The sequence below is a fragment of the Balaenoptera borealis genome (assembly GCF_965194805.1).
Source record: "Balaenoptera borealis genome assembly, chromosome: 8".
Taxonomy (NCBI): domain Eukaryota; kingdom Metazoa; phylum Chordata; class Mammalia; order Artiodactyla; family Balaenopteridae; genus Balaenoptera; species Balaenoptera borealis.
Window position 1 is genome coordinate 56,210,586 of NC_138865.1, and position 13,312 is coordinate 56,223,897.

At 35.4% G+C, this 13,312-nt stretch overlaps 1 protein-coding gene across 6 annotated transcripts in view; it reads right to left on the reverse strand.

Annotated features, from left to right (window-relative positions):
- Positions 1–13,312, reverse strand: part of CNTLN (centlein) — a 371,323-nt gene that overhangs the window by 149,224 nt on the left and 208,787 nt on the right. For all 6 annotated transcript variants that reach the window (XM_082401583.1, XM_082401582.1, XM_082401581.1 and 3 more), the window contains exon 13: positions 4,654–4,754. In XM_082401583.1, coding sequence (XP_082257709.1) covers positions 4,654–4,754 — 101 coding nt within the window. The remainder of the gene's footprint in view (positions 1–4,653; positions 4,755–13,312) is intronic.

The following is a 13,312-nucleotide window of genomic DNA, read 5'->3' on the forward strand; positions in this document are numbered from 1 at the left end:
ACTGATAAGGAGATTGAATCAGTAATCAAAAACCTCCCAGCAAACAAAAATCAGGACCAGACGGCTTCATTAATGAATTCTGCCAAATATTTAAAGAAGAATTAATACCAATTCTTCTCAGACTCTTCCAAAATATATAAGAGGAGGGAGCTCTTCCAAGCTCAATTCACAAGGCCAGTATTATCCTGATACCAACACCAGAAAAGGACACCACAAGAAAAGAAAATTATAGGCCAATATTCCCGATGAATATAGATATAATGTCTTCAACAAAATATTAGTAAACAAAATTCAACAATACACTAAAAGGACCACACACTAAGATCAAGCGGGATTTATTCCAACGATTCAAGGATGGGTCAACATCTGTAAATCCGTCAATGTGATACACCACATTACAAAAAGAAGGATAAAAATCATATGATCATCTCAACAGATGTAGGAATATCTTTTGACTATATTCAACATCCTTTCATGGTTAAAACCCTCAAAAAACTGGGTACAGAGGGAATCTATCTCTACATAATGAGGGCCATATATGCAAGCCCACAGCTAATATCATACTCAATGGGGAAAAGCTGGAAGCTTTTTCTCTAAGATCAGGAACAAGATAAAATGCCCATTCTCACCACTTTTATTCAACATACTATTGGAAGTCCTAGACAGTCACTTAGGCAAGAAAAATAAATAAAAGGCATCCAACTGGAAAGGAAGAACTAAAACTGTCACTATTTGCAGATGACATGATATAGAAAACGCTAATGACTCCATCAAAAACTGTTAGAACTGCTAATAACTGTAAGAACTTACAAATTCAGTAAATTTGCAGGATACAAAATCAATATACAAAAAGCTGTTCTATTTCTTTATACTAAGAATGAACTATCAGAGAAAAATTAAGAAAACAATCCCTAGGAATAAATTTAAGCAAGGAGGTGAAAGACCTGTGTATTGAAAACTACAAGACATTAATGAAAGAAACTGAAGAAGACAAAAATAAATGGAAAGATATTTCATGCTCATTGATTGAAAGAACCAGTACTGTTAAAATGTCTATACAGCCCAAAACAAACTACAGATTCAATGCAATCCTTATTAAAATTCCAATGGCGTTTTTCAAAAAAAAAAAACCAAATTCAAATAACCCTAAAATCTGATGGAACCACAAAATACCCCAAATAGTCAAAGCAATGCGAGAAAGAAGAAAAGTTGGAGGTATCATGTATGCCATGATTTCAAACTATATTACAAAGCTAATAATTAAAACAGTATGGTACTGGCCTAAAATAGACACATACACCAATGGAACAGAATAGAGAGCCCAGATATAAAAACAAGCTTATATGGTCAATTAATTTACAACAAAGGAGCCAAGAATATACAATAGGGAAAGGACAGTCTCTTCATTAAATGGTGTTGGGAAAACTGGACAGCCACAAGCAAAAGAATGAAACTGGACTACTATCTTATACCATATACAAAAATTCACTCAAAATGTATTAAAGGCTTGAACATAAGATCTGAAACCCTAAAATTCCTAGAAGAAAACAGAGGCAGTAAGCTCCTTGACCTAGATCTTGGGGATGATTTTTTGAATCTGACACCAAAAGCAAAAGCAACAATAGTAAAAATGAATAAGTTGGACTACATCATACTAAACATCTTCTGCACAGCAAAGGAGACCATCAACAAAATAAAAAAGCAACCTACCGAATGGGAGAAACTATTTGCAAATCATATATCTGATAATGGGCCAATATCCAAATGTATTTTAAAAACTCATATAATGCAATAACAAAAAAACAAACAATTCAATTTAAAAGTGGGCAGAAAATCTAAATGGACATTTTTCCAAAGAAGACATACAGGCCTAACTTGTTTTATTGTGCTTTGTTTTACTGTTCTTTGCAGATATTGTGTTTTTCTACTAATTGAATGTTTGTGGCAACCCTCTGTCAAACAGGTCTATTAGTGCCATTTCCAACAGCATTTGGTCATTTTGTGTCTCTGTGTCACATTTTGGTAATTCTCCCAATATTTCAAACCCTCCTCCAGCAAAAAAGACTATGACCCACTGAAAACTCAGATGATGGTTAGCATTTTTTAGCAATACAGTATTTTTTAATTAAGGTAGGTACATTCATTTTTTAGACATAATGCTATTGCACACTTAATAAACTATGATATAGTGTAAATATAATTTTTCTGTGCCCTGGGAAACCAAAAAAATCACATGACTCACTTTATAGCAATATTCGCTTTATTGTGGTGGTCTGGGAAAAAACCCCGCAGAATCTCCTAGATATGCCTGTACAGATGGTTAACAGATATGTGAAAATATGCTCAACATCATTAATCATGAGGGAACTGCAAATCAAAACCACACTGAGATATCATCTCATACCTTTTAGAATGGCTGTTGTCAAAAAGACAAGAAGTAACAAATCTTGGTGAGAATGTGGAGAAAAGAGAACCCTTGTGCACTATCGGTGGGAACGTAAATGGGTGCATCCACTTTGTAAAACAATATGGAGGTTCCTCAAAAAGATAAAAATAGACCTACCATATGATCCAGCAATTTCTGGGTATTTATCCAAAGAAAATGAAAACACTAACGTGAAAATATATATGCACCGCAATGTTCACTGCAGCATTATTTACAGTAGCCAAGATATGGAAATAACCTAGGTGTCCATTGATGGATGATAGGATAAAGAAATTGTGATACATGTATACATATACACAATGGATATTATTCAGCCACAAAAAAGAATGACATCTTGCCATTTGTGACAACATGGATGGGCCTCACAGACATTATGATAAATGAAATAAGTCAGAGAGAGAAAAACAAATACCATATGATGCCTTTCATATGTGGAATCTAAACAAACAAAGAAACAAATAAAAAAGCTCAGAAATACAGAGAACAGATTGGTTGTGGCCAGAGGTTATAAAAGAAATGGCTGGGGCTTCCCTGGTGGTGCAGTGGTTGAGAGTCTGCCTGCCAATGCAGGGGACATGGGTTCGAGCCCTGGTCTGGGAAGATCCCACATGCCGCAGAGCAGCTAGGCCCGTGAGCCACAACTACTGAGCCTGCGCGTCTGGAGCCTGTGCTCCACAACAAGAGAGGCCGTGATAGTGAGAGGCCCACGCACCGCGATGAAGAGTGGCCCCCACTTGCCGCAACCAGAGAAAGCCCTCACACAGAAACAAGACCCAACACAGCCATAAATAAATAAATAAATAAATAAACAAACAAACAAACAAACAAACAAACAAACCCAAAGTTTAAAAAAAAAAAGAAATGGCTGAAGGGAGTCAAAAGGTAAAAAGAAAAGAAAAAGAAAAAAGAATAATTAAAAAAAAGGCCCCATCAGCTTTTCACCCAATGGTCTTAGTAGTCATTAATGATCATTGCCTTGATCTATGGGAAAAAAAAAGAACTCAATGAAGGAGTAAGCATAAAATATGATATAAATCAATGGTGTAAAGAAGGATTCAAATACTGGCCTTGACAAGGTCACTAGTGAACTAAATAAGAGCAACTGGAACAACAAAGTAATTGGGACAACTTCCAGATGAGTGATACATAAAAATTTAAATATTACATACAAATTATTAAGTATAAATTATTAATTGAATTATTAAGTATAAACTGTCAACACCTAAAAAGCACAGTGGTAACAATTAAGCTGTAGAAAGGTTAAATAAGAAGAAATTCTATCATATCAACCTTATTTACTTTTTTTAATGAGGTATCTGAGGATGGACTGAAGTCATATTGTAAATACAGTAATCTTGATTTTAACAAAGGAATAATTTGCAATTGAAATAGATACATCCCCTTTTACTCAACACTCTCAGGCTAGGGGTGAGGCAGGCTTCAGATTTGCAGATCTCCAAGTTTCCTTCTAGCTCTAAGATTGTGATTCCAGGTGAGAACTAAATGACTTCCAGAAAAATGTAATGTCATATAAAAATATAAATGAATTATTGATAGAAAGTACCTCTATATTATCAATAACTCTATATTACCTATAAAACTTTGGACAAACACACCTAGTAAAACTTTGTCAATGAATAGTAAAAATGAATATTTTCTCCTTATCAAATATTTCTTTAAAAATTTTAATAAGTTATAAAGCTGACTTTTAAGTGTTCTCTCTATTTGATTTTCTCATGAAAGGTGAAAATGTTAATGAGATATGAGTGAGTAAAGCAGTGGAAAGAGAGGGAACAGGGTGAGATTCTTAGAAGAAAATGAAAGTAAAACATAAAGAACTGGATAATTGGGCTTCCCTGGTGGCGCAGTGGTTGAGAATCTGCCTGCCAATGCAGGGGACACGGGTTCGAGCCCTGATCTGGGAAGATCCCACATGCCGCAGAGCAACTGGGCCCGTGAACCACAACTACTGAGCCTGCGCGTATGGAGCCTGTGCTCCCAACAAGAGAGGCTGCAATAGTGAAAGGTCCGCGCACCACGATGAAAAGTGGCCCCCGCTTGCCACAACTAGAGAAAGCCCTCGCACAGACACGAAGACCCAACACAGCCAAAAATAAATTAATTAATTAATTAATTTTAAAAAATAAATAAATAACTGGATAATTTTAAACTGCTTACATTGAACATTTATCCTCACAAAAAATTACCTTCTCTTCTCTCTGCCATAAATGTATTCAATTCTTGTATTGTTGCTTTATCAACAGACATATGTACTTTAAGTTTATCCAATTCTTCTTGAAGATTCATCCTATGAAAATTAACACAATAAACAATTATTTTAAATGTGTAAGTTAAGGAATAATATAGCAAACATATAAAAGCGGCAAAAATATTTTAAAAATACATGAATTAGACAGTAGTAAAATAAAAGCTAGAGTATATTAATATTAACAAATCCTAACAATTAAAATTGAATTTTAATGAGCATCTGGAAGGTAAAATGTTTCAACTGATTTTTAACTTTGTCTAAATAAACATGCTAAATAGGTAAAACATAAACTGTATAATTAAAAAAATCATCTATCGAGTTACCAGATCATTTTCTAACAGATACGCTATGTAAAATAATAATAAAATTGTTAATACATATCACTGAAAGCCAAGAGAGTAAATGTCTAGATGCCAAGTAAAGACAAAAAACCCTTACTAGGGGCTTCCCTGGTGGCGCAGTGGTTGAGAGTCTGCCTGCCAATGCAGGGGACACGGGTTCGAGCCCTGGTCTGGGAGGATCCCACATGCCACGGAGCAACTAGGCCCGTGAGCCACAACTACTGAGCCTGCGCGTCTGGAGCCTGTGCTCCGCAACAAGAGAGGCCACGATAGTGAGAGGCCCGCACACCACGATGAAGAGTGGCCACCACTTGCCGCAACTGGAGAAAGCCCTCACACAGAAACGAAGACCCAACATAGCAATCAATCAATCAATCAATCAATCAATCAATCTTAAAAAAAAAAAAATTACCAAAATATAAAAGGTTTTCATTAAAAAAAAACAAAACAAAAGCCCCTTACTAGTAAAACGGAATTGAGCTACCATGACAAGAGACCTGGATCAAATACTGCCCATGGAGACTTCAGACCTTGAGACCCGAGTGGAGATGAAAGTTTATGTGCAAGGCCCTTCAGGGCTGAGAGACAAAACTGGACTAACTGCAGGAAGCTGGGAGACAAAATTTTGCTGAATGAATACCTGAATATCCAGGCTCATCTGGTTGAAGTTCCATTAAAAAGAGGCTTCTTGCCCTAGTCTGAGAGCAAGACAGAGTCAACCATGTGAGATTAGGATCCTAAGTCTATATTACTGGTTTCAAAATTGAGCCATTATACATTCGCAGAGACCTGAAGAAATGACAGCAATGTAAAAACTGGTTTATGGCCATGTACACTGGAGAGTTCAGGCAGACAATCATCCACTAGAGAGGTGTCTACAACTGAGAGAATGGACAGGAGGAAAACCACCACAGAAAATAATTCTCAAAGAAGTCAGGTTTGCAGAGAAGAATAAATATGAATACGCTCAAAGCCATGAAAGACAGTCTAAATATCACCCCATTCAAAATGGGAGAATGTACAGCAAGGAAAAAAAGATAATAGAATAATTCAAAATGAGTTCTTACAAAATTAGAGTTTTAAAAATGGTGACAAAAAGGAAAAAGAGGTGATAAACACATATTAAAAAGAACAGGGGTTTATGATACAAGAGAAGACAAATAAGAAAAAGAACCAAATACTATATCTAGAAATGCTAATAAACAAGACAACTAAAGATAATAATAACAACATAATAATTGAAATTTAAAACTCAGTGGATGGGTTAAATAGCACACAGACAAAGCTAATGAAAATTTGTAAAATTAAAGACAACACAAAGAAACAAACAGAAGGAAATAGTAACTATATATAAAGTGTGTTGGAATGAGAATGCCAGAAAGCATCTAGCAGAAATTATTCAAAGAGAGAATTAAGAAAATGGGGATAAAATATTCAACATACAATGACTGAAAGTTGAGAACCGATGAAAAAGATTAATTAACAGATTAAGAGAGTATCAAAAATTGAAAACAGAATTAATAAAACTATATTCACACTAGAAACATACTGAAACTGAAGGACACCAAAGAAAAAGAGACAACTCTAAAATCAAAAGATTGAGGAAAAAATCAACTAACAAAGAACTCAGGAATGGCAGTAGACTTCTGATATCACAAGAAAACTCAGATGGAAAATCAGTAATGTTTTCCACATTCCATGGTTTACTATCCATAGATCCTAGATGAAAGAACTATTAAAGAATAGATTTTAGGAAGAAAACAAACTCAAAAGCAATGTATGAAACAAAATAGGGAATGATGATGAAAGACGTGTAAATGTGTACATGGAAGTAAGCAAATATTTATTAAGCAAAGCAATCATAATACCTAAGTGAAGGTAGAACTAAAATTCTGAACAACAAAATGATGTTAGGTGAAGGAAAGGATCAGAGTTAAAGCATTTTAAGATCTTTGTATTGTGAAAGGAGAACAGAGGTATACTGACAAACTTCAGATGGTCAAATAAATGATCCATGTTAAAATTTCAAGAAAAAACATTTAAAGACTGGAAAACACATCAAAAATTTACAAACCAGAAGAGGACAAAAAAAGAAATTAAAAATGTAATCACAATAAAAAATAAAATATACACTAAGAAAAAAACAATATTAAGGATAAATATGGTCATTACATAATAGTCAAAGAAATGATTTACCAGGAAGATACAACAGTTCTAAACTTTTATGTACTCAACAAAATAATAAATACAATTCTTATAATAATTCAAATAAAAAGGTATATAAAGTAAAAAAACAAAACAAGTAGTTTACTTCTTGAAAAAATTGATGTTTACAGTTTGATACATATAGTTATATTTTTGTTCAAATAAACATAAATACACACATATAAAGAGTTTATAAATTGGGATCCTATACATTTGCAACTTAGGTTACAGACTGATGGGAAGGGCACACATACATGCACACATATATACCCATCTACAAAGTGATTAAGTCTAAATTAGGTTTTTGCTTTGTTTTGCTAAGAACATAGAACATAATGTAGCAAGATGGCCCCACGAAGAAAAAGCAGATGTAGCTCATCTCAACTTAGTTTTCCTTGGCTCTCAGATCACTAATCCAGTGGAACACAGGGCTACAGTTGTTAGAAACGTTATTTCATGCTTCTTTAGAGGTATTCTATGCTTACAGTTTGGCTTTTTTTAGGAAGAATTCACACAGTCCCTACATTTACTATGATGCATTTATAAACATTAGGGACCACCTTGTTCTTGAGTCAACCTAGGCACCAACAAACCACATCTTGATGGGTGTTGGGAAAGTGGCTGACTTCGAAAGAGTCAGTGCCCAAGCACCCCCATACAGGGTGGACACTGGCTGTTTACTGACTCTCATTCATTACCCATTTATTGTGGTGTTTCTGATACTCTGTTTGGTATGGGAACCACAATTCAAAATCTACTTCTTACTGGACAAATTATATGAGGTGACTGTATTCAGAAGCTGGACAATAGGCTACAAAGAGCTGTGATCCCTGAGAGAAAGGAAATCAACAAAGAGAGCCCTAAGGATAGTCCAGATTTCTGCCAGGAGGCACTTGCCAGATCATGATGTAGGGAGAGGGGGTCTTCACTGAGTTGAAGAAAAAGAGACTGGAGTTTGGGAAAGCTGAAATGTTTGGAATTTGTAAAGCACAGTACTCAGAGAGAAGGAAGCTACAAAGAGAAGGAACCGCAGAAATCTGCATAAGAACTCTTTTGAGTCTGTGGCTGAATATTTTGTTGCACACGCATAGTATGAAACTCACTGAGGCAAGCACAGAACAACCAGAGCTATAAACAGAACTATTCCCAGAGCTCTTACGGACTGGGAGACATTTGAACTCTGACCAGATAGAGAGAAGAATCTTGCTGAACACCAGGGGTACTCAACAAAGAACCCAAAAGGGTCATTCTAATGAATAGGGATAAACAAGGCTCTGGTAAAGGATATGCCAAAGATGATGGTACTAGGATGTGGGGCTTTGGGGAGGTGCTTAGGTCATGAGAGTGGGGCCCTCATGAATGGGATTAGTACTGAAAGCCCAGAGAGTTCCCTCACCCCTTCTATAGTGTGAGGATAAGACAAGAAGTCTGCAACCTGGAGGAAGACCCTCACCAGCCCATGCTGGCATCCTGGTCTCAGACTTCCAGCCTCCAGAACTGTGAGAAATTAATTTCTGTTGTTTATAAGCTACTCAGTCTGTGGTATTTTGTTATAGTAGACCAAATGGACTAAGATATATGACCTCAAAAAATAAATACCATATGTATGTGGTCTCATATGTATGAAAAACATTTAAAGTATCAACATCAAAAATTAATCTCTGGAGTTAGAAAATAAAACTCAAAAATATACTTGCCATTTACTTCAGTGAAATATCTGTCAATAAATACAAAATGATATTTTTTCTTAGCTAACAATCTTGTTAACTGTTCAGCAAAATACAATGAAAATACAACAAAAATATTATTATATTCTACCAAAAGGCAGAAACAACCCAAATATCTATCAACAGATGAATCGATAAACAACACATGGTATATACATACAGAGTAATATTACTCAGCCTTAAAAAGAAAAGAAATTCTGACACAAGCTACAACATGGAAAACCTTAAAGATATTATCACAAATGAAATAAACTAGACACGAAAAGAAAAATGGCTCCACTAATATGAGGTACTTAGAATAGACAAATTCATAGAGACAGAAAAAAGAAAGAGGTGCTGAGGGAAGGGGGAATGGGGAGTTATTATTTAATTGGTACAGAGTTACAATTTGAGACGATAAAAAAGTTCTGAAGATGGATGGCAGTGATGGTAGTACAACAATGTTAGTGTATTTAATGGCACTGAACTCTATACCTAAAAACGGTTACAATGGTAAATTTTACGTTTTGTATATTTTACTGCAATAAAAATATATTATATCCCCCATGATTTAGGCTGATTATACAGAAAACAAAAGTACAAACCATTTCTATATTTTAGCCAGATGGAAGGGAAGGAAAGAGAAAGAAGAGGAAAAAATGGAAAGAACCCACTGTACAGCATGTTAAATGTACTAAATGCCACTGAATTGTATGCTTTAAAATAAAACTAATATGTAATTTGTACATTGTTAATGGTTACCCAAAAATACATTTGTTTTCAAAATATGTCATGATTAGCAGACATTTTTTGGCTAGGAATTTTATTTCCAAATCATGTTAGAGAAATGCAGTCCCTAAAATCTTCATTTCTACATATGGAAAAAATATATATATTCTTGTGTAGCAAGACAGGGAGTTGCTTTGCAGAAGAAAAAAATAGCTGAAATTTCCTACCATGATATTTTGATTTTAACTCCTCAAGAAATTATTATTGAATTTTATAAAATATTCTGTGAAATTACAACCTACATATATTTAATATTAAACTTAAGAGACAAAAGTACTCCATCCTGGGTTATGCCACTGATCTACAGCTTGTTTACTTTTCATCATTAAAAAAAATGATCAAAAGATCACTGAAATAAAGATTTTAGTTATTATTTAGAGGGTAAAATTCCCTATATCTATAAAATAAACAAGTTTTTAATCACAAATTCTAAACTCCTTTATAATTGACCCCCAACTCTAACTACCTTCATCAACAAGTTCACTACTCAGCATCAACTAGGGAAAACATCAGTAATTCTTTGCAAATATTTTGCATTCCCATACAGAAGTTAGAAATATTTGTGATGTGGAATCATTAAGATTTGGTATGGACTGTTATAAGGAGGTCAGATAGAGGAGTAAATCAATTATAAGCCCCTCGGTTTCTGGTTTGAGCAAACGGACAAATCATAATGCCATTTTCCCTGTTTTATGCCAATACTATTCCCTTATTAAAAGTTTTTATCATAATTTGCTTGTTTTCCCTGCTAAGCTGTGAGATCCTGATAAAAAGGGTGGCATATTATTTCTCCTTGTGTACCTGTGTCTAGCAGAGTGCCTAGCTGCAGCATTTTATACAGAATACAGATTAGCATAAAAAGACCAAAACTACCCCACCTACAGCAAGCTCCTGATTTATTTAGCCAAGGATACAGAAAACATACAGTGAATGACTGCACACCTTCCCTTGACTTCTAGGGTTCCTATCAAAGACAAGCTGGATTGGCTATATAAAAAAAGCTTAATACCCTGTGGCACCTGAGCCCCTTTTATAGTTTTATATCACTACTCAGAAATAATGTACACAAATACTTATATACTAATGTTTTTATTTAGCAGAATGTTAACACGACTTTGTTGGTTCGTAAATCTAACTTAGTGTCAGTAAGGCAACATCCTCAACTAAGTGAAAAAGCTATGAGCCTACAGGCATATCTGAAAGCTTTCCTTGCCTCTTTCTATCTAGCATACCAAAGAGTGGTTTCACCTCATCAGCACACGGCAGCTGCCCCTAGAATAAACCTCGTTAAGAGTTTGAAATTAGTACTCTTCAGTACACCACTGCATATTCAGTTCCTAGCTTAGTGCCTAGTTCTAAACTATATTGTTTAAATATTGAATGCATAAATAAATGAAGATATGAATATTTGTTAGATAAATACCGAAGGAACCAGCCAATTTATTAGTTCATATGTTACTAAGTTCTTAGTCTTTTAAGATATCATTATGATATAATAAGTAGATGTAGTTTATAAATCTAAATGAATTATTATAGGAACTATATTCCATGCAAATTTCTCAAGCCCTCAGATTTCCATACTACAGCCCCAACAAATAACTCTGACCATACTCAGTGGTAAAAACACCTGTAATATAGGTCAGTGGTAGTGTCATTTTTAATTATATTTTAAAACCTGATTTAGAGTTGCCACACAATTGTTTTTTAAAAATAAATTTATTTATTTATTTTTGGCTGTGTTGGGTCTTCGTTTCTGTGCGAGGGCTTTCTCTAGTTGCGGCGAGCAGGGGCCACTCTTCATCGTGGTGTGCGGGCCTCTCACTGTCACGGCCTCTCTTGTTGCGGAGCACAGGCTCCAGACGCACAGGCTCAGTAGTTGTGGCTCACGGGTCCAGCTGCTCCGCGGCATGTGGGATCTTCCCAGACCAGGGTTCGAACCCGTGTCCCCTGCATTGGCAGGCAGATTCTCAACCACTGCGCCACCAGGGAAGCCCCACACAATTTTTTTATTAGGATTTTGAAAAGTTAACTCAACTTTTATGATTGGATTGGATTTACAGTTGCCACAGAATTTTTTATCAGGGTCTTTAAAAATTAACTCAATTTTTAAGATTGGTCTTAGAAGTACTATTCAAATTTGTTTTAAAAGTAGTTTTAGTAGACATCTTCTTTTAATGTTTTCTAACCTTATATTTTAAAGATAGTTATTACTGTATAAATAGGGATAAATCTTACTCCTTAAACAGTCAGGACTGAGTATTATTAAACTAGATCCTGCTGTATGCCACAAAAATAAGTGTGCCTGGTCTATAGAAGAGCCAGCTGAAACTTCTGGTTGCTGACAGGGGGTAGACATATTTATCCCTATTCTTCCCATTAATTAAATATAAAAACCCTGAACACAATACAGAAGGTCCCTGACTTACAATGACATTGTCCCTGACAATGACTTTTCAACTTTACAATGGCGCGAAAGCAATATGCATTCAGTAAAAACTGTACTTAGAATTTTGAATTTTGATCTTTTCCTGGGCTAGTGATATGCTGTGCAATACTCCCGCATGATGCTCAGCAGCTGCAGAGAGCCGCAGCTCCCAGCTAGCCATGAAATCATGAAAGTAAACAGCCATTTACAACTTGCAACCATTCTGCACCCATACAACCATTTTGTTTTCCACTTGCAGTACACTAGTCAGTAAATTATATGAGATATTTAACCCTTTATTATAAAATAGGCTCTGTGTGAGATGATTTTGCTCAACTGTAGGCAGATGTAAGTGTTCTGACACATTCAAGGTAAGCTAGGCTAAGATATGATGTCAGGTAGGTTAGGTATATTAACTTATTTTTAACTTATGATATTTTAAACTTATTATGGGTTTATTGGGACAGAACGTCATCAATAGCTGAGAAATATCTGTACATAAAACAAATACAAGAAGACTCTGAAACGCAAAGAAAAGAAGAAGAATAGGATAGGGATCTTAGGAGTAGAGGAACAGCACTAGAAAAACAACTCACAGTGATAAGTTCCCTGGTTTTCTTCTTTGCTCGTAAATATCTGAAACTAAGTACTGGAGAAACTCATGATCCAGAAATGCTAACAGACACAAACAAAATGTCTCAAGGAAAGTCTGCTCTCTCAAGCCAAAGAACCAGGAAAGGGACAAACTAACAGGACAGAAATTTTATTGACAATAACCACCCCTACTCTAGCCATATACCACTAGAGGGAGAAAAACAAAAAAAAAAGCCTTGCTGTCTCTAACACTGAAGGCCAAGTGAGAAGCCTGGACTCCCATGCCCATCAAGTGGTAATGAGACACCCCTTCACACTCCCTTCAATGTAATGTCAGCAGGGCTCAAGTTAGGAGCTAAGACTCCCACCCCTTCCAGGCAGTAACAATGTGACCCTCTCCCTCAGGCATGATGTCATCAGAGGTCTGCTAAGTAAAAGATTTAAATAAGATCCAGAATCTCAAAACATAATACTCCAATTTCCAAGAGACTACTGAAAATTGCTTATCGTACCAAGAACAAAGAAAATCTCAACTTG